At 52.1% G+C, this 22133-nt stretch overlaps 1 protein-coding gene across 3 annotated transcripts in view; it reads left to right on the forward strand.

The window, feature by feature from the left end:
* Window positions 1-22133, forward strand: part of RAB11FIP4 (RAB11 family interacting protein 4) — a 117878-nt gene that overhangs the window by 13063 nt on the left and 82682 nt on the right. For all 3 annotated transcript variants that reach the window (XM_084750423.1, XM_084750424.1, XM_084750425.1), the window contains exons 2-3: window positions 17267-17354; window positions 18770-18858. In XM_084750423.1, the coding sequence (XP_084606549.1) occupies window positions 17267-17354; window positions 18770-18858 (177 nt within the window). The remainder of the gene's footprint in view (window positions 1-17266; window positions 17355-18769; window positions 18859-22133) is intronic.

Below are 22133 nucleotides of genomic sequence, written 5' to 3' on the forward strand. Positions count from 1 at the left end.
TGTCACTGTGTGAACACCGTGGCCTTAGGCACTTTCAAAAGAGACAGGATGAGGTGGCTAGTTCTCAGACCCCTGGGGACGACGGGTCACTGCGGCTCTGCGGCACTGTTTCTGAGGATGCTGTGTTGTGATGGCCATATGACCCAGGTGGTGATGGTGGTGGTGGTGGGGATGAAGGGGGTGGGGGTGGGGGTAGTGGAGGTGGAGGAGGAGGAGGTGGTGGTGGTGGTGGTGGCGGCAGTGGCAGTGGAGGTAGTAGTGCCACCACTCAGCACACAGCAGATGCCGCGTAGATTGAATTGGTGGTATCACACAGAAGAGACTGAGCTCTGATGAATTCTGCCTTCATCACTTCCTAACAAGTTGGTAACATTTTGTCCTCAGTTTTCTCATCACTACAAATGGGCCTGATGATAGAAAGTACTCCGTTAGGCCTGTGGAGTGTATCTGGATTAATTCAGGTAGCCCTTGTGGGAGCACCAGGCTCGGAGTAACTGCTCCTGGTGCCGGTTGTTACTGTGTCATTATTGTCATCACTATGACTCTGGGGGCCTCACTTCAGGGAGCTTGCTGTGGCAGGAGGGGCTGGTCGTAGGTGAGTTATCATGTCGGAGCATCGGCATCCACCCTGGGTGTGTGTGTGTCGGGGGGGGGGGGGGGGTGTGACAGTAAAGCCCCTCTGTTTTTCTGTTGCTGCTGAGACTGTCCCCCTCCCCACACCTAACTGACCTGGAGTCAGCTCAGAAAACTTGAGTGAGATCAAATACAGGGTCCTCAGCAGAGGCCAGCCCCACACCCCTGCCTGCAGAGCCAGGCTGCTCAGCCCTGTTCCTGAGGATTTACAGAGAGACCACTAAACATGCAGATTCCAGGGGCTTCCTGCTGGCTGCCAGGCTGAGCAGGTCTGAGGTGGGATTTGTAGAATGGGGCTGCTTTGGAGCCCAGAGGGCCTGCATCTGACTCCTTGCCTCTCTCCTGGCCTGGAAGGCCTAAGGCTTGCTTTCTGGTTTGGCCCTTCCACATCCATACCGTCCATCGCATTGGGGCTGGCTGGTGGTGTGCACGTGATCTGCAGCTTTAGTCTTTTCTGGTACCCGGGACCTTCCTGCTCAGTCCCAGCCTTCAGTCTACATGCCCACTTTGGGAAAGGACATAATGAATTATGAACCAAGGTCTGAATCATGTATGAGACTTCTCGCCCCATTTGGTGTTGCAGTGCCTACTGGGAAAAGTTTTACATCTGCAGAGAGCCCTTGGTTGAACAAAGCTGAACTTTTCCTAGTCCCTAAGGAACTTCCCTGGCCTCGGGGCCTCCTGCTGTGGAGAAAGGAGGGCAAGAGAGGCAGCCCTTGGTCCTGGTCCTCTGCCCGATCAGAGCTGCGCGAGAGCTTCAACCATACTGGGGAGTCTAAGACCACCAGCTTCTTCACCTAGGAAGTTGCTTGGTCACAGAGACCACCTAGAATCTTCTCTCCTGGGGTGTGGAAGGTTTGCAAGCTGTGCAAACTACCCCAGGAGCTGTGAGGAGCAAGTGGACTGTATGTTCTCACTAAGGACCCTCAACCCGCCTCACCCAGATTCTGTCTCTGCTACCAAAATGACTTGCTGTCATGTGCAAAGCAGAACAGCTGTAAGGGGCAGAGCCCAGGCTGTGAGGAATCCTGGTGCTTTGGAGGTGAGAGGCAGCCCGTGAGCAGTGGGGAGAAGCTAGTGGAAGGACCTCAGAGGCCTGTGTGTTTCAGACTTAGAGATCTCTGCATGTCTGCGTGTGTATGTGTGTGTGCGTGTGCGCATGCTCGTGCGTGTGTGTTATGTACTTGTTCATGTGCACATGAGTGCACATATACACATGGGCACCCGTGTGTGGAAGCCCGAGGCCATGTTTACTATCTTCCCTCTGCTGCTCTTCGCCTTTACTTATCTATATATTATTTGTTTATTTTTAAGATTTATTCATTCATTTATTATGTATACAATGTTGTGCCTGCATGTACACCTACACACCAGAAGAGGGCACCAGATACCGCTATAGGTGGCTGTGAGCCACCACGTGGTTGCTGGGAATTGAACTCAGGACCTCTGGAAGAGCAGACAGTGCTCTTACCCTCTGAGCCATCTCTCCAGACCTATATATTTTTTAAAGTCGATTAACTAGAGCATTGTTGTCACAGAGAGAAGAGCACTAAAAGGACTGAGGACATGTTTCAGTTTACAGCTGAGGATTCTGGGCAGACTGAACCTGCCTCAGTTCTCCAGCGCTGTTGTTTCTCCTGTCAGTTAGGTGTTCAGTAAGGACTTATGTAAGAAGTGGAAGATAACTGAGCATCAGTGGAGAATATTCACACACAGGCTTTCAGGCAGATGCTGCCACATCTTAAGTCCCTTGATCTTTTTTTTTTTTTTAATTCTTTGTGAATTTCACGTCATGTATTCTGATCATATTTGCCTACCCTCTCCTAAGTCCTCCCAGGCCCACCCAACTATGTGCCCTCTTTTTTAAAAACTTTAAAAGTCCAGTTTGCGCTGCCCAAATGCTCTTGGGTGGGGCCATCTGGAGTGTCATCCGCTTACCAGGTGTCACACCCTTAGAGAAAGCTGACCGCCCCTCTCCCAGCAGCTGTCCGCCGCTGACAGCTCCTCTGCTGACCCGGGACCTGTCTCCCTCTCCGTGCTGGGATTTTTGTCTGAGTTGAGCTTTGGGCAGCTCCCATTGTCACATCCTGTCACAGCCACTGTGAGTTCATATGTGCAACTGCCCTGCTGTGTGCCGAGAATGCTGTTTCCTCGTAGCCACCCACTGCCCCTGGCTCTTCCGGTCTTTCTACCTGCTCTGAGGCATGGGAGGAGGGAGTGATACAGGTGTCCCGTTTAGGGCTCAGCTTCTCTGCATCTTCTCCGCCCCTTGACCAGCCCTGGGTCTCTGTGGTAATTGTCATTGGCTGCAAAAGAAGCTTCTCAGATACAGAGGGCTGAGATACACACTGATCTCTGGGTACAGCAATGAGTCAACAGCGGTGGGTTCGATGTTTCATTAAACCTGCAGCTCGCTGCCTGCCCTGTCTCCTCCCCAGCCCTGGAGTCACAGGCACACACTGCCGCACCCGCCCAAGACGAAGCTTTTAGCTGTGGTCATACTGGGGGGGGTGGACTGGCTCTCGTGCATGCCAAACATGTGCCCTGCCGCTGAGCCACGGCTCCAGCCACTTGAAAACCACTTTTCCTGTGATAACCGTGACCTTCTCAGAGGCACGGCCTCCAGGAGACTGCGCCAAGGGGCACGGCTTGCTTCATGGCTTTACAGGCATGATGGATGGCTGGGCCAGCTTAGTCTTTGCTCTCCTCGTTGGTCTGAGATGCCGTGTTGGTGTCCCCAGCAGGGCCTGATTGCATCCCATCATAGGAGAGATGATTTCTTGGAAATGGGCCCTGTGCTGGTTTGAATGATAATGGATGCTTGGGCCCCAATTGGTGGAACTGTCTGAGAAGGATTAGGAGGTGTGACTTTTGTTGAAGGAGGTGTGTCAGTGAGGTGGGGAAGGCTTTGAGGTTTCAAAAGCCCCCAGCATTCCTGGTTAACTTTTCCTGTCTCATGGTTGTGGATCAAGATGTGAGCTCTCGGCTGTTGCTCCAGCGCTGCGCTTGCCTGGAGCCATGCTCCCTGCTATGATGGCCATGGTCTCACTCCAAAACCATCAGCCCCAAAGAAACTCTTCTCTTCTTATAAGTTGCCTTGGTCTTGGTATCTTATCACAACAATATGGAAATAATTAAGATAGGTCCCTTTGGTTCATGGGCTGGTGGGCGCAGGTCCCCTGCCTGGCCCAGAGGCAGTGAGTATTCACTTAGGGCCCCTGTGTGGTTTCAGATGATAGAAACCTTTTGGATAACAAAACATCCCCCCCCCACACCAGCCTTCCTAGGGGCCTGCCTGGTTTCCACAGGACCTCTAATAAGCCCCCGCTCAAGTCAATAGCTTTCAAGTCCAAAACTGCCTTTGGTCTCCATGGTAACAGTGTGCCATGGCCTTTGTAGCCTGCCCATTTCACAGGGGAAAACCCTGGGCTCAAGCAGGCTGTGGTTTGTTTTTGTCTGGATGCATGCACGGTGAGGCTGTGTTTCTCCCTCCAATTTAGAACCCCCCGCTGTGGGCTCCCAGGACCTGTAGCCTTTCGTTTCTCATGTGAAGGAACAGCACCAGAGCTTCTGGCTGGAGCTGCCATAATTTGCTTTGCCTCAGAAGCCTCTGTCCCAACTACAGCTTCTGAGGAAGAGAGGAAGGCATGGGGAAGGCATTTCACTTGCGTCTGGGAGATACTCCATCAGTTCCAAGATGTGTCAGTGTCCACAGAGGCCCTGACACTGGCCTGGAGGATCCCAGGGACCACCCACACATGATGTGGTCTCCAGTGTGCCCCTCCCTTGCAGAAGCATTGTCCAAGCACAGGTGCCCCTCCTCCTGCAGGCTGAGCTCCCCAGCCCATGGCCAGAGGTGAACACAGCCAGGCCTTTACCACCTCCAGCCTTCCTAGTACCCTAAAGATCCGAGTAGTGTGCACAGATTGGACTGTCTCCTGGACTCGGCTTCAGAATTCAGGGCAAGTCCATAGGTGTCAGCTAGAACTTTGCTCATCTAAGGATGGCTGGGATTGGCTTCAGCTAGGAGCAGTTAGAAAGACAGCTCAAGAGGGCTGACAATGTGGCTCAGTGGCGATGTGGCTCAGTGGCGATGTGGCTCGGTTGGTAGAGTGCTTGCCTAGCATGCACAAAGTGTTGATCCTCAGCACTGCGTGGAGCCAGACATAAGTGGTTCATGGTGATAAGCAGCGCTGATCCCAACACTCCACAGGTAGACACAAGATAGGGAGTTCAAGGCCAACCTGGGCTACCAGAGACCCTGCCTCAAAACAAAAGGGCAAAAATGCAGTCTCAAGCCGGGCGTGGTGGCGCACGCCTTTAATCCCAGCACTCGGGAGGCAGAGGCAGACGGATCGCTGTGAGTTCGAGGCCAGCCTGGACTACAAAGTGAGTCCAGGACAGTCAGGGCTACACAGAGAGAGACCCTGTCTCTAAAAAAAAAAAAAAAAAATGCAGTCTCAGGCCGTGGGCTTACAGAGTAAGGAGCTCTAGCATCTGCTCCATCAGCAGCTGGGATGGAGGGGGCGGGTCTGTTTCCGTGTCTTCCCTACCCACAGAGAGAACAGGGCAGTGGTGGCTGTGCCTTTAAGCTGTCATCCTTGTACCCAGCTGCCCTCACCCCGTGGACCTCGGCACACCTGGTGGCTAGTGTTAGCTGGGTGACCGAGAGAGAGGAAGCTGCTTGTGGGCTTCCCCAGGCTCTGGTCACTGAAATTATAGGCAGAGCCTTCTCTGTCACATTCAGCCAGAGCCACCCCTGTCCTCTTATTGAAGACAAGTTCTCTTTTCTGCCACTGCTGCCCTTGCAGACAGGTCAGTGTCATTAGTGAGACAAATGGCAGTAGAGCTTTCCTGGCAGCCTGGCCAGAAGGGCCTTGTGTCTGAGAGTCCTGGGGACCTGGATTTATGGTCAGGCAGACATGCCATCCTGGTTGACCAAAACCTACCCGATGCCCCCAGATGCACTGGTCACCATCTCCTTGTCTATCCAGACCCCTGAAATGACCCCTAGGAGTCAACCTGGCCATCCTGCGTGTGCCACAGCGAGCAAAGCAAACGCTTGCTCCTCTCCGTCCCCACATGGCCCGGCTCCTCTTCTGGACCTGCTGCTTCATCATGGTCTGCGTGCCTTCTCCCTCTGCGTCAGTAGCTCCCAGCACCTTCCTATGTACAAGCCTGCCCTGGGGCCTGCTAATCACTACCCTAGCCCCGCCCCCACACACACACAGGGCATAGTACACTCTCCAAGGCCAGCTTCCCCCTGCTTCAGGTCCTCCAGCCACCACTGCTGGGCTGGCTGACTTCTCGAGAGCCTGAGCTACTGCCCACCCCTCCCACGTCCCCTCGGTCTACCCACCCTTTTCTCTCTGGTGCCCCATGGCATTTCCCATAGCTGCAGGTTTGCTGTGTCCGTCCTTTAGGTCCAGCACAGCTACCTTCCCTGGCTGGCCCCATGTGAAGTCCCCGGCCCTCTGGGCTCTGTGTCCTCTGAGCGCCCACTGTCAGGTTACATTGTGGCCACTTCTGCCTCATCTACCCTTGAAACACTGGCCTTTTCTAAGAGCTAAAAGGCTTTACTGCCGCTAACACCTCCCGGCTTGAGTTTTAAAACGATCCAGGAAGCGAAGGATTAGTCACCCAGCCTGCGGAGACACCTGTGCCAGAGCAGCGCGGTGAGCTGAGGCCGTGTTGCTTTTCTAGAGCCCGCATAGTTCTAAGTGCCCAACGCAGACAAGGAGGTGGAATCTGTGGTTGGGAGGGCGAGGCATTCGCCTTCGCTCACACAGCTGGTGAGCGGATGAGGGGGTTCCAGGCCAGCTCTGTCTGCCACAGAGACCAGGAGTGACATATACGGCGCAGACCTGTGGGCGTGTGATCAGTCACCTACATGCTTTTATCCTCTTCCCCGGGCTATTTTTATTTTACTCACAATATACAGCAGGGCGTCTGTCCTTTCCCTGGGAACTTTCTGGGGGAGCTTGTCCCCTTGGGACTGAAGAAATGTTTGCTGAAGGCGGAGACAGAGGACAGATCACGCCAGTCCGCTTCAGGGGCCGCTCACACTTCTGCCGTTTTCGTTACTATTCAGACAGAAAACAAAGCGGTTAGGGGATTCTCCGCTGTGGCACCTCAGGCTGACCCGGGTGACACCTGGACATGCTGGAGTCTTTAAAGTGCTCCAGCCACAGTTCCGCTGAGGCGACCCTGCCCTGGACGAGGTGGCCTGGGCCATGGTGCCAGGTCTCCTTCCTTGATACCCTAGCTAGAGACTTCCCAATGCCCATGGTCCCTCTCTACCATGCAGGAAGCACCTTCGCTCATAGAATTTCCTTCTGTGCCTTTTCTGAAGCATGTCCTTGAAGGGGGCGGAGCCCCACATGCATGTGCGGGCGTCAGCTCTGTGCGTGTGCAGGGAGGCTAGAGCAGGATGCCAGGTGAGTGCTCAGCTCTCTCACTGTTCCTTATTCCAATGAGACAAGGTCTCTCACTGCACCTGGAGCTAGGCTGGTCACCAGCGAGCTGCAGTGACCCTCCTGGGGGTACACGTGCAAGCCACGCCCAGCTTTTACAATGTGGTTGTAAGGATCCAAGCTCATGTCCTCATGCCTGGGCCATGTATGCAGCCCACTTAGAGATGCTCAGCTTTGGGAACCAAAACCCATACATGGTTCAAATGCTAAGAAAAACACGTGCCTGTCTGCCTGCATGCACATGCATGTGTGTGTGTGTGTATGTATATGTGTATGCATGTATGTATGATGCCTTAAGAAAGCAAAGGCCAAACATAGGGCAGCTCATGAGCTGCTCCCTTCATCTCTGAGCCATTCGGGATGGAGCCTGCTTCTGCTCATCTTCCTCCTCCAGCCCCTGACACATCCTCTCCAGAGGGGGAAGAGAATTTTCTGCTCATACCTCCCCCATCAGAACCCCCTTCAGATTTCAAATCCTGTCTCACCGACCAGAGGATTAGCATATATTTGCCTAAACCAAACACTGGCCACCTGACAAGTTTGGCCCAATCAGATCTCCTGGCCCTGACTGAGGTGCCCTGACACACCTGGCCAAACAGGAGACGGGCCCCTGGGCCCCACAAAGGCTGCCCTGCCCAAGAGGAGAGGAAAGTGGTTGTTTGGGGCCTTTGGTTGAGTCGCTCCACAGAGCCCCGTACCTCAAAGGGAGATTGGTTTCCCTTCCCTCCCTTCATTCACTGTTTGCTAACCTCATGCGCGTTCCCCAACAGCCGTGGGGAGGCACCCCAACCATATAGACTACCAAGGCGGTTAGTGCTATTCTTCACTCTCGTTTTCTAAGAAGTGGAAACTGAGGCAGAGAGAGAGAAGGAGCGCTCCTAGACTCCAGTGGTGGAGCTGCAAAAAAGGGCACCTGTGCCGTTCCACCTCTCTTTGAGCACCATTTGCTCCTTGGTGAGCACACTTTACAGCAATCATTATTTATGGTTTAGTTATCGTCTTAGTTGGTCCTCGCCACAGCTCTGCAAGCCAGCACTGTAGCTGTATAGAAAACTGGCTCAGAAGCCGGGTGTGGTGGTGCACTCCTTTAATCCCAGCACTCGGGAGGCAGAGGCAGGTGGATCGCTGTGAGTTCAAGGCCAGCCTGGTCTACAAAAGCAAATCCAGGACCGCCAGGGCTACACAGAGAAAGCCTGGAAAAGCAAACAAGCAAACAAAGACTACAATGCTCTGAGCATCAATGGTGTGCAGGCTTCAGGGACGATGATTAGGAACTGACACCAGGACCAGGAACTGACACCAGGCTCTTCAGCCTGGCCTGGGGTGGAGGGACTGCTGGCGGGACCCTCTTCCAAAACCCTTCCCTCACCCTGTCTGCACCTGGCTTTGCTGAAACTCTTGCCCAGCTCCCCTGCCCGCCCTCGCTGAGAATTAATGGAGAGGTCAGTGGCTGCCTGCACCCTTTGTCTCCCGGACTCTAGAACACAGGCCTCATTGTGTGCCTGGGAAACTGGATAAACAAGCAGCTGGGGCCTTTGGCCCTGAGGCCCCAGAGAAGGGCAGAGCTCTCTAGATGGGTGGCAGGAGGAGAGACTGGCCTTCAAAGAGAGCGGAGCCAGGGTGCTTACTAGCTTCATCGGCTGCCTCCTGCCTCCTCTAATGTGGGAGAAGGCCAGTGTGGGGAGAGAGGAAGGGCCAGCTAGCTATCCGCTGTTTCTCTAGGCCAGTGGTGCTCAGCCTTCCTCATGCTGCGACCCTTTAATCCAGTTCCTCATGTTGTGATGACTCCCAACCATAACATTATTCTCGCTGCTACCTCATAACTGTAATGTTTGCTAGTGTTATGAATTGTAATGTAAGCAGTTTTGGAGATAGAGTTTGTTGAAGGGGTCACAACCACGGACAGGTTCAGAACCTCTGCTCTAGGCTGTTGAGAGGACTCAGAGGAAGAGGCCCGGAGGTGCCTGACACCTCGTTGGACATGCTGTTGGGGTAAACCACTGCAGCTGCCTGCTGACCAGCCCTGTGCTCAGACCCTGGATAACTGTGACCTTCTGTTCCTCCCACCTCCTGAGTGCTGAGATCTGATCCAACTCAGAGCTTCCCAGCTTCACCCCACCCCCAGCCTCAGGCCTCGGATCCCAGGGCCTTCAGCCAGCCCAGGCCGCCAGCCTTTGCTGGATTCCCTCCCTCCCTGCCCCTCTGCTGTTTGCTGTACCTACTTCTCCTCTCCTAGCCAGCTCCCAGCACCCTGTACCACTGGTCCAGGGCCCTATGCTGCCCCCAATCCACTTTCTGAACCTGACTGCTCACAGCCTTGTCTTAAGCGTCAGACGTCCCTTCTGGCTGCTTCCCCGGTCCTAACGTGCTTCTGAGGACAGAATCGTGGGGGTCAGCAGCTGGCTAAGCCATCGCTCCAGCTGTCGCATTCAGTGCCTATGGGAGCTAGAAAAGGGCATCATATCCCTGGGAACTGTAGTTACAGATGGCTGTGAGCCACCGTGTGAGTGCTGGGAATTAAACCCAGGACCTCTGGAGTGGGCCGTCTCTCCAGCCCCGACCCCTCCCCCTTTTAAAAATAACATTTTGTTTCTGGTGTGTATGCGTGTGGTACACCCACATGAGTATAGCTGCATGTCCCCATGTGTGTATGTGTATGGAAGCCAAAACAGGACATTGCGTGTTTTCCTCTGTCACCCTCGACCTCATTGCCTGGACCTGAGTCTTCTCGGCTTGGCTAGCAAGACAGGATCTGTCTACCTTGGTCTCCCAGTGCTGGGAGTCTATGCACATGCAGCCATGCCCTGCTGTTCATGTGGGTGCTGGGATTTCTAAGTCAGGTCCTCATGCCTGCTCAGGAAACCCTTGCCCACTGAGCCAGCTCCCCAGTCCTTGTACCTTGTGAGATCATCATGTCTCACTCAGCCGAATGCATTTGAGCTGTCATGCCATTGGATTCACCCTGGCACCACCATGCTTTGCACCATCCCATTGCAGTGCACTTAGCTTACCGCCCACTTGGAGGATAGTTAAGTTGTTTCAAGACTGGAGCAATTGCCAGGCGTGGTGGCGCACACCTTTAATCCCAGCACTCGGGAGGCAGAGGCAGGCGGATCGCTGTGAGTTCAAGGCCAGCCTGGTCTACAAAGTGAGTCCAGGACAGCCAACGCTACACAGAGAGACCCTGTCTTGAAAAAAAAATGACTGGAGCAATTACATATAAAGCTGCTGTCACTGTTGTGCACAGTTGTGTGTCTGTAAATGCAGAAGCCACAGGTGTCAGATCTCCTTGGAGCTGGGGTTACAGGCACCTATGCTCTGACATGCAGTGCGGGTGCTGGGAACTGAACTGAGGCCCTCTGCAGGAGCAGTGTGTAAACTGTTGTTTGTTTTGTTGTTATTGGTTTTTTGTGGTTTTGTTTTCTGCCACAGATACAAGTAAATAAACAATAAAATAAAATAAAATCTTTGTTTAAAAAAAATGTTCATCAGTGCTTCATGGAGGATGGTTATGTCAACTGACTGCCTTAAAATATTTTTGATAGCCTAGCATGGTGGCGCACGCCTTTAATCCCAGCACTCGGGAGACAGAGGCAGGCGGATCGCGCTGTGAGTTCAAGGCCAGCCTGGTCTACAAAGTGAGTCCAGGACAGCCAAGGCTACACAGAGAAACCCTGTCTCTCTGTCTCTCTCTCTGTCTCTCTCTGTCTCTCTTTCTCTCTCTCTCTCTCTCTCTCTCTCTCTCTCTCTCTCTCTCTCTCTCTCTGTGTGTGTGTGTGTGTGTGTGTGTGTGTGTGTGTGTGTGTGTGTTTGATGCTCAAATTTTAATATCCAGTCCCCAAATCAAAATAACACAACAACCCTTTGATGAAAAGTGGTAGCAGCTAGGTCATCTTAGGGTCATAACTGTCTGTTACTATCTTTTCCACTTCACATTGTTAGCGGCTTTTCCTATATGTTGAATAATTTTGTGTTGTTCTCTGGGCATCTTGAAGACTATATTATAAGACTCTGAGTCCCGTTAGAAGTCTCTGAAGAATGTTAGCTTCGTGTATGTTTGTTTTTAATTAGGAAATTATTCCTGTTAGAGTGAAAGCTGGCACTCCACTTGTTCTCTCTGTAAGCAGCTATTCTAACTCAGCTAGCTCAGTTTCCAAAATGTTGCCTTGCTCTTCAGAGCCTCCCCAAGGATGCGCACCCAGGGCTGATCCACTCACTCCTCAGTCAGCTGCTCAGGTCTGGACTGACCTGTTTGCTCCCTCTGCAGCTCAGGGCAGCGCTAAGGACTTCAGCCACAATCCAGGGGTCTTCATGCACCCCTGAGCTCCGCCTTCTCAGTGTCCTAACCACTTTCCCGGGCTCCTTTTCCTACCTTTTCTTTCTCCCCACCCCACCTACCCCCCACTACTCCACCACTGCACACATACACACACACACACACACACACACACACACACACACACAGGAAAAAGGAAGAGAAAGAAACAACTAAGGCATTTTCCTCATTCTGTGTCTCAGATGGGACCTTTCCCCAGTTCTGCACGAGAAGGGATGTCTTTTAGAGCTCCCCCAAATTCAAATTTTTATTTTTCCCTCCATTCATCTTGCAGAACCTTGTCTCCCTAAGTCCTCCGTAAGGGCGCTCAACAGTGGCCAATGGTCGGAGACAGGCTGTGGTGCTTGCTCTGGCTCACCAGGAGCCAGGCGTCTTGCCTGGTTGGTTTGATTTGTGTTTTGAGGGTTTGCTTTGAGACGGGTCTCCCTGTGTGGACTGTGCTGGACTGGTATTAGCGACCATCCTGCAGGAGGCTATGGCACATGACACCATACCCTTCTTCCACGAGCTTTAATATTGGCAACCTAGTAACAGGTGTGCAGTCTACAGTCTGTCCTGGATACTAGCTGCCCACCTTTATTTTAACAGTATAATATCTCTCTCTCTCTCTCTCTCTCTCTTTTTAAGAATTCCTCACTTTGATAGCAGAGGTTTTTTTTTTTCTCCAAAGATTTATTTATTATTATGTATACAGTGTTCTGTCTACATGTACACCTGCAGGCCAAAAGAGGGCACCAGATCTCATTATAGATGGTTGTGAGCCACCATGTGGTTGCTGGGAATTGAACTCAGGACCTTTGGAAGAGCAGGCGGCCCTCTTAACCTCTGAGCCATCTCTCCAGCCCAACAGTATAATATCTTTTAACTAGTTTTTCCTCTAATATTTCAATTCTTAAGCAGGGATTCCATGTACTGGTGCCAGTTTTTCTAGTCAAAGCTTTTTATCTTTGGTCTTTCTCTGATCAGCACAAGCCTGCAAATGTGTGAGTGTTCACGATTGCTTCGCTAGCAGTAGTTACTGGGGTTGCCGGGGCTCAGCTGCCTCCTCGTGGATGTAGGACCATAGCCCCAAATGCTGAGCCTTGTGTACTTTCTTATCTGTAAAATGGGAATAAGAGTTCTGTTCAGCGGCTGGAGAGATGGCTCAGAGGTTAAGAGCATTGCCTGCTCTTCCAAAGGTCCTGAGTTCAATTCCCAGCAACCACATGGTGACTCACAACCATCTATAAAGAGATATGGTGCCCTCTTCTGGCCTGCTGGCTCACATGTGAGGAGAATAACATTTAAATGATAAATAAAAAAATTTCAAACCGGGCTTGGTGGCTCACACCTTTAATCCCAGCACTTGGTAGACAGAAGTAGGCGCATCTTTGTGAGTTCGAGGCCAGCCTGGTCTACAAAGTGAGTCCAGGCAGCCAGGGCTATTACACAAAGAAACCCAAACAAAAAAAGCCAAAACAAAACAAAAAAGAATTCTGTTCAGGAACCAGGAGTCAGTGAGGCTGAAATAAACTTGTCTGTAGAGTGACGGTCGATCGCACAGTACCTGACATGAAGGCAGTTGCTCTGCACTTAACTTTGATTTCTGGTAGGAAGGGTTAATATAATTTAGCAGCTTGAGGTGCTGAAAGCCACAGGCTAAGCTTATCTCCTTGTTCAAAGAGGCAGCTGAGAGAGACCTGGGGAGCAAAGAGCTGAGTGGCCTTCTCTGCCTTGCCAGGCTGGCATGAGGAAGGTGTGGGAAGCAGCTGGGCTTGAGAGAGATCTCGCTGGTGAGCTGACCACAGCCTGGCTCCCAGCATCGCAGCATCCTTCTGCCAGAGAGCTGTGACCCTGGGGGATAAATGGAGAAAAAACAGCCTGAAGAGAAGAATAACAGAAATAGAAGGGGAAGCCTGGTAATTGAATGGTTCCCAGTAAGAGAGATCAGTATTTCTCTGCCAGCAAAACCACCAGTTGCCCTGGCAGCAAGCTGCTGGTCCAGCTGTGCGTGCTCCAGCAGTTCCTACAGCAGTTCCTACCATCCCCGCCAGGCCTGGAGCTTGTTTTCCTCTCACATGGGAGCCAGAGGAGCCTGAGACATGCTGGCTCTCGGTGTCACCTGCTCTACTCCCCGGCGTGAGAGAGACGCTTCCCTTTCCTGGGACTTGGCTTCCTTGGCAGGTCAGCAGACACAGCCCCAGATGCATTGCTGATCAAAATCAGGCATCCCACTGGCCCCGTTTTCTCCGTGTTTTGCTTTGGCTGGTTTTGTTTTGTTTTGTTTTCTGAGACAGGGTCTCCCTTGTAGCCTAGGCTGACTTCAACTACAGCCCTCCAGCACTTTTATATTCCTTTGCCCATGTTAGGATAGAGGCCAGGGTTTGCACATGCCCACAGGATGACGATGCCCCCAGCACGGAGCTATCTTTGTACACAGGATGCAGGGGAGTGAGTCAGTACTCCACTCACACAGGCTCCTGAGAGCCTGACTCTGGCCCAGCAGAGGCCACATACCTTGCAGAGGCCAGGGAAGAAGTAGATAGCAGTCACTGGTACCCTAGGGTCAGGAGACCTGGTTCAGTCGCTGCTGGCGACTGCCTAAAAGGCTTAATCTCCTCGAGCGTCAGTGTCATCAGCTGTAACATGGAGACGGCCATAGCAGCTACTGTTTAAGGACCCTGGTGGGCCTAGCAAGGACTTTTCACCAATGTACCAATGCTACAATTTCCACAAAGCTGTCTTTAGTATACATGGCCACTACCCTGGGACTGCCGCTCTCCTCAGCTCTGTGGGAGAGGCTGTAAAGAAGGGAGTCACAGCTGCTGTGAGCCCCTAACTGCTACCTGGACCATATCTCTGTGGGCTGTCCTTACAACCTCACACTGTCTGTCGTCAGACACCCCTTTCCCCCACCTCTGTGCTAGCTTTCTCTGGAAGCAGAAGATGGCTCAGGGATGTCCCCTGCTCGACTTGTCCCTGAAATAGTTTAGGCAAAGCTCCTGACCTTGGAGAGGGTGGTAGGGATAAGGTCCTGGCTGGGGATGGGGGGGGCAGGGTATCTCAGGTCCTCTTCACGTTCACAGACTGCTCTGTAATGACAGGGTGGGAGGCAGGAGGGGAGGAGGAGGGGCATGGCCAGCTGGAGCCATGAGTGAGCTCCCACCCACCCACCCCTGCCACCCCCACCACCCCTGTAGCCTGCAGGTGGCACCTGGGCAGTACTATTCTCAGAAGCCACGTCATTGCCTGGCAGTGTCAGCGGCTTCCATGGTAGTGGGGAGGAGGTGAGGCTGACAGCTGCAGTGCCAAGGATGCTCTGGCCAGGCCTGAGCTGGAAAAAAGGCCTCTTCCCTGAAACTCTACCACCCCATGGAGGGTGGAGGGAAGGGTCTGGGGGCCTCCTCAGCTGTGGATAGTGCTCACAGCACTATGGGTCTCTGTGAACCTCTGTTATAGCATCCTCCTTAGAGTTGGAGCTGCCTGGACCCAAGAGATGCTCCACTAGGGACCAGGTTCAGAAGCATGTTAAGACATTGCATAGCCCATGGGCTTTCCCTCAGACTCAGCAGAGTAGAAAAGCTGGAATAGAGGTACAAACACACAGCTGCCATGCCCAGGAGTGGAGGATGCTGTGGTAGGAGCTGTGCTCACCGAAGCCTTTGATGCTGAGCCACAGCAGGGATTCAGATCCTGCTGCCACTGCCACTCAGGACAGACATCCTGTGCGTGCACGGGAAAACGGTCTGTGAGCGGATGAGCGGATGAGTCTTCCCACCTGCCCGTGCTTTGGCACCTGTGACAAGCAGAGCAGGAGGGAGGGCAGATCCCTTTCCTGCATGTGGGCCTGTGTTCCCAGCATGCACTCATACCACCGCCTGCAGCCCAGCTAGAGGGAATTCTAGAACAACGAGCTTGTCCCTGTTTCGTAAACCTTTTCCCAAACACCTGTTTCCCATCATGCAGGGCACCAAGGGGGAAACCAAAGTACGACTCCACCAGAGTACAACTCCACCAGAGTACAACTTGGGGAACCATTGGGTTTACTGGGGCTGACCTACAGAGTATGGGTAACCCCCCCCCCCCCCCCGCAAACAGCTGCATCGCCAAAAAGTCCCACCCTGCCATGCATGACGGTTTCTGAATATGGCGATGACTTGAGGGGAGGTTGCCTGCTGAGGTGCCTGAGTGTGGATGTGTAGATACGTGTGACTGTGCATGTATGTGTCCATGTGACCACGTGTAACTAGCCAGCCGCCACCATCACCATCAGGCGAGTAGGAGGTGCACAGTGGCCAGCTGGTGAGTGTGTAAGTATGTGAATGAGTAAATGAATGAGTGTTGTAAAGGGCTGCTATTAAGATACAAACTAATTTGGGGAAAAAAAAACTTCAAGAAGCTAAAATACACAGACTGGGGCCATAGCTCCGTAGTAGCATGCCTGCCTAGCATGCACAAGGCCCCCGGGTTTGGTCCTCCGCATTGCATAAAAATAGGCACAGTGCGGGGGGGGGGGGGGGGGCTGGAGAGATGGCTCAGTGGTTAAGAGCACTGACTGCTCTTGCAGAGGTCCTGAGTTCAATTCCCAGCACCACATGGTGGCTCACAACCATCTATAATGTGATCAGATGCATACTGTATACATAATAAATAAAATTTAAAAAAAATAGGCACAATGGTACATGCGTGTACTCCCAGCATTCTGGAAGTGGAGGCATGAAATTAATCCATGTAACGATAATTAGTCCACCAACCAGTCCAGCTGGTCAGTTATTGGGGGATCGAGGGGGGTCGCAACCTGTACATAAAGACATGGGCGGGAGAGAGACAGTAGCTCAAGCGAACAATTGCTTGTCAAGAGCTCGTTTATTAAAGGTAAGGGCAGGCTTTTTAAAACCTGCTTTAGGGCGGGCGGGGTACGCAAGGGAGTAGTGGAAAAGTACAAAATCTTCTGGGTTGAGCCCCGGGAACATTTGCAAGGGGAGGGGTCTTTCCAGGTGAGACAAAGCAGGATATCTCTGTGGTTATCTTAGGATCAGATCGCTGTCTTCTCAGGACTAAGCCGGATGCCTTGCATACCTAATGAGTGGCCCAGCAGGATGTTGGCTGCAAATACTGAATGGGTGGAGGTCGGCCTCAGGCCTTTTGGTCCCTGGCAGAGGCAGAGAGATCTGAAGTTTGAGATTATCCTCAGCTACATAGTAACTCTAAAACCAACCTAGGACACATACGACTCTGTCCCCCCCCACACACAAAATGTTAGATGGCGCATGCCTGTAATCCCAGCACTCAGAAGGCTGAGGCAGGAGGATTCAGAGTTCTAAGCCAGCCTGGGCTACTTAGCCAGGCCCCGCCTACAAAATAGACAAACAGTGGCCCTGGTAGCCATGTGTTGAGTTTTGGTGTGCTGTCTTTGGGGCAAGGTTTGGAGAAGCCGTAGGACCACACCCTACGCTATTGAGGCCTCTTTATTTTATTTGTTCTCACTTGAGTTGTTTTTTTTGTGTGTGTGTGTTTTTGTTTTGTTTTGTCTTTTTCAAGACAGAGTTTCTCTGTGAAACAGAGCCTTGACTGTCCTGGACTCACTTTGTAAACCAGGCTGGCCTCGAACTCACAGAGATCCACCTGCCTCTGCCTCCCGAGTGCTGGGATTAAAGGTGTGCTCCGCCAACGCCGACTTCACTTGAGTCTTAAACAGGGGTGAATAACATGATCCCAGGCAAAAGGATGAAGTTGGGAACACTGGTCCTTTTGACATAGTGGGCACAACCCACCCCACTCCGCTCCACCTTCTGCCCTTGGCGTGTCCGGGTGCTTCATACACGTCCTCTTTCCTTCCATACAGGTGGAAAAACTTGTGAAGTGTTTGGATCCCAATGACCTGGGGAGAATCAACTTCAAGGATTTTTGCCGCGGAGTATTCGCCATGAAAGGTGAGGTCCTCTGGGGAAAGGTCTTGGGCGTGGGTAGTGCATGGAGCTGTGGCTCTCTCTGGGTCCCACCAGCAGGGCAGGACAGCCTTTCTGCCCTTCTCCTATCTGCCCGCTCTGGAAAGCTGCTCTCTTCAGCTTTTCTCCTCTTGCGCTCTCTCTCAGCTAGGATAGACATGCTCTGGAGGAGTTTCCCGGGAGTTCCCACTTTAGCTTTGGCCGTGGGGCAGGGGCATTTGCTCCTTTGGTGGTAGAGAGCTTGCCTATCTAGTGCAAAGCTCTGGGTTCCATTGCCAGCAATGAATGGAAGAAAAAAAATAGTCAAATGAATCTAGCTCTGGCCCCAGATGGAGGGATCTGGCTACTGTGTCTCTCCTCTCAAGGAGTGCCATACTTATTAGCTGCCCCTCTCCCCATGGCCCTTCCTAATTCCTCTTTCTCCCCATCCCCATCCTCTTTTTTAATCTTGGAAATTCCAAAGTCTCCAGGCCTGGTGGCGCACGCCTTTAATCCCAGCACTTGGGAGGCAGAGGCAGGTGGATCGCTGTGAGTTCGAGGCCAGCCTGGTCTACAAAGCGAGTCCAGGGCAGCCCAGCCTACACAGAGAAACCCTGTCTTGAAAAACAAAAACAACAACAACAACAATCCAAAATTCCAAAGTCAGTTTTGGGAAAACTCATAGAATACTCAACTTCTCTCTCATGTTCCCCCAAGCCCCTGAGAAAATGGCTTAGGAAGGCAGCCAGGAGAACTTCTGGGCGCCCCAACCCTGCCTCCTGGTGGCTGGGAGAGAAGGAGCTCCTTCCAGAGGCACCCTGTCACCTGTGAAGGACGTCAGGGCCTCCCCTCTGTAATGAGGTCAGGGTGAGCTCATCTCTGCAGCATCCTTGGAGTCCCAGAGGTAGGAAGGAAGCCAGGATTCTGAAGCAGAAGTGAGAGGGGAAAGAGAAGCTCTCTGGGGGAGCTGAGGCAGCCCAGAACCCCCTACGAAGATGTTCTTTGGGGGTTCGTTTGATTCTGTAGGCCAGCCCAGACCTCGCCTGCCCTGTGCTGAGCAGAGGGTAAGAGCCTGCGCATCCCCCAAGGGTGGCCCTATCTCGGGTTCTGGGAGTCGGTAGGAAATGCTGTGGGCAGCCAGCCCCTGTGCAAAGTGGGAAGGACTTCCTGCCTAGGTGCTGTGCTCAGCCTGCTTCTGCGTTTGTGGGGGGGGGGTCTCCTCTCTTTGTCCCCACCTTTCTGACACCTCATGTAGTGTCCTCAACTAGCCCCATGCAGCGGGGCATTTTCTCCCCTGCCACTGTGTTTAGAGACATGGGCCGCCGGCTCCCTCCAGCTCTTCCCTCCAAGGCCCATTAATCAGGAGAGCAGCCACGTGGGCTGAGGATCAGACCACTCACTGTCTGTCTGTCTGTCCACAGGGTGTGAGGAACTGCTGAAGGACGTGCTGTCGGTGGAGAGTGCAGGGACTCTGCCATGTTCTCCAGACATCCCAGACTGTGTGGAGCAGGTAAGGGATGTGGCCTCCGCTTGGCTACCCTCTGCGTTCACACTGGGCTCAGCTACACTCTGCATTCACACTATGCTCAGCTACCCTCTGCATTCACACTGGGCTCAGCTACCCTCTACGTTCACACCTGGGCTCAGCTACCCTCTGCGTTCACACCTGGGCTCAGCTACCCTCTGTGTTCACACCTGGGCTGAGCTACCCTCTGTGTTCACACCTGCGCTTGGCTACCCTCTGCATCCACACCTGGGCTCAGCTACCCTCTGCGTTCACACTTGGGCTGAGCTACCCTCTGTGTTCACACCTGGGCTCAGCTACCGTCTGCATTCACACCTGGGCTTGGCTACCCTCTGCATCCACACCTGGGCTCGGCTACCCTCTGCGTTTACACTTGGTCTCGGCTATCCACTGTGTTCACACCTGGGCTCAGCTACCCTCTGCGTTCATATCTGGGCTTGGCTACCCTCTGTGTTCACACCTGGGCTCAGCTTTGTGGCGTCTGGAAGGGCTGGGCCATCTACTGATGGCCTTCTGGAATCAAAGTCCAAAAACAACTTCAGGAGAGCTGGGTGAGGTGGCACATGTCCCTGGTCCTAGCCCTCAGGTGGCACAGACAGGAAGATGGCCACAAGTTTGAGGCCAGCTTGGGCCACATAGCATGGCTCTGTCTCAAAATAAAACAAGAAAAGGAAAAAACAAAGCGCTTTGGAATAGGCCCAGTGAAGCTCTTGGGAAGGCATGGTGGAAGACAAACTGGGGCTCCATAGCATCTTCCTCCACCTTCCTGGTGGTGCTGAGGAGAAACTGAGGCCCAGGAAAGAACGGGGGACTTGAGGTCAGATGGGCAGGGCTGCAATGTTTTTCCTCTTGATCCACTATGTCTGGTGTTTTCTGCCTAAATAATCATTTCTCCCATCTCTGGCATAGATTAAGGGTCCAGCATTCAAATTCAGATTGACACCTCACAGTTAATGCAGAGTCACCTCACATGTCAGCCTGTCCTGCTTGGCCAGCGGCAGGCTCACAGGCTCTCTCTGCACCCCACATCTGATGATTCGCTGAGGAACAGCCACATGAAAGAAACACATAAGCTTGGGTATAAGGGCCTTGGTGTTTGCCACACCATCAGTGGGCGCCAGCTCCCCAGTGCGGCAACTTGTTTAACCGCCTGTAAGCTCTTCAGATCTGATTGTCCAAGAGTTTTCTTTTTTTTTTTCTTTTTTTCTAAAAAAGATTTATTTATTTATTTATTTATTATTGTATATGAGCATTTTATCTGCAGAAGAGGGCATCAGATCACATTACAGATGGTTGTGAGCCACCATGTGGTTGCTGGGAATTGAACTCAGGACCTCTGGAAGAGCAGGCAGCGCTCTAAACCACTGAGCCATCTCTCCAGGCTCCCCAAGAGTTTTCATAACCCTGGGGACTTCAAGATAGCTCAGCTCACTTTGTTTTTGTTTTAATACCAAGTGTGGGATGTAAGGCCGCTTTTAGTTTGTCCAAAGCTAGAGTGTCTCCTCGAAATATTTTTCGAAGCCTTCTCTCTGTCTCTGGGCTCTGAATCCTCAGAGTTCAACTAGCTGGCAAAGGCCACACTGTGGGAAAGATTAAGCCCCTCTCTAAGCCCTTATGAGACACTTATCAGCTGTGGACAAACTAAAAGTAGCCCCATATCCCACTTGGTAATAAGACAAAAATATAACATAACTGGGTTTTTTATATTTTTTTAAAAAGATTTACTTTTTTATTATGTATACAGTGTTCTGCCTGCATGTATGCCTGAGGCCAGAAGAGGGCATCAGATCATATTATAGATGGCTATGAGTCACCATGTGGTTGCTGGGAATTGAACTCAGAACCTCTGGAAGAACAGTCAGTGCTCTTAACCTTTGAGCCATCTCTCCAGCCCCATAACTGGCTTTTTGGCTTTTTGGGTTTGGTTTTTTTGGTTTTTCAAGACAGAGTTTCTCTGTGTTACTCCTGGCTGTCCTGGATTTGCTTTGTAGACCAGGCTGGGCTCGATCCACCTGCCTCTGCCTCCCAAATGCTGGGATTAAAGGCATGCGCCACCACGCCCAGCCCATAACTGGGTTTTTAAAGAAACCAAAACTTTCCCCACCCCCACCCACCCACAGTCATTCACACATATTATATACACACACAATATACACATATACATACAGTCACACATACACACAAAATAAATATGTAATTAAAAATTTTTAATTAGTTTCCAAGCCAGGAGTGGTGGTACATGCCTTTAAGCCCAGCACTTGGGAGGGAGAGGCAGGTGGATCGCTGTGAGTTCGAAGCCAGCCTGGTCTACAAAGCCAAGTCCAGGACAGTCAAGGCTACACAGAGAAACCCGGTCTCAAAAAGAAACTAACTAACTAAATAAGTAATAAAATGAAATTAGTTTCCATAACCCAGTCTCTAGTCCCTTCTTCTACCTAGTGGTGGGGAGTAGGAGGGGCTGAAAGTCCCAAGTGTGGTCTTTCTTCGACCAGCCCCATCATGAGGTACCACCCCAAGTCACCTCAGTGTCATAAAACTCTGGTGTGGGTAACAGGAAGTGGTTAGGTGTAAAAGCTACACTATCAGGAAGTACCCCAGGCTCCAGATCCCTGTGCCTCTTTGCTTTCTGCTGCTGAGATGAATGCCATGAGGGAAACATCGGGGTCGTTCAAGGTGGGACCTGGGGACAGGAAGTGGAGCCAGAGCCAAGGAGGTGCCCTTTTCACTGACATGCTTTCTGCTTCTGTTAAGCTGACTTCCTCATACAACTCTCGACCACCTGCCTTGGGCTGGACCCCGCTCCGTCAGTGAGGAAGCAGTGGACTGCCTCACAGTCATACTGGTAGTTCGGTCTGGTGGAGGCAAATCTGCAGCTGAGGGTGTCCCTTCTTCAGGTGTGTCAAGCTGACAACCGAGAGCAGCCGTCCCAGAGACCAAGTGCTATTCTTTTTTTTTTTTTCCTATCTTATTTTGTATTTTTATATATCCTTGGCTTCGGTTGGCCCCACTCTCTCTGCTCCCCACGCCCACACAAAGCCTTCCATCCTTGCTACTCTCCCCTTTCTACTCTCACGTTACGTGTGTCTGTCACTGTCCCCACCCCTTTCCCTTAGAGCCTCTGTGGTCATCTCTGTCCTTTTCTACTTTCCTGGCATCTATACACACTCGCTTCCGCAATAATACAGTGTGTGTGAGTGTATGCAAGTGTGTGAGTGTGTGAGAGTGTGTGGGTGTATGTGAGTGTGTGTGAGTGTATGTGA

The sequence above is a fragment of the Acomys minous genome, assembly GCF_964271855.1.
Source record: "Acomys minous genome assembly, chromosome: 12".
NCBI lineage: Eukaryota > Metazoa > Chordata > Mammalia > Rodentia > Muridae > Acomys > Acomys minous.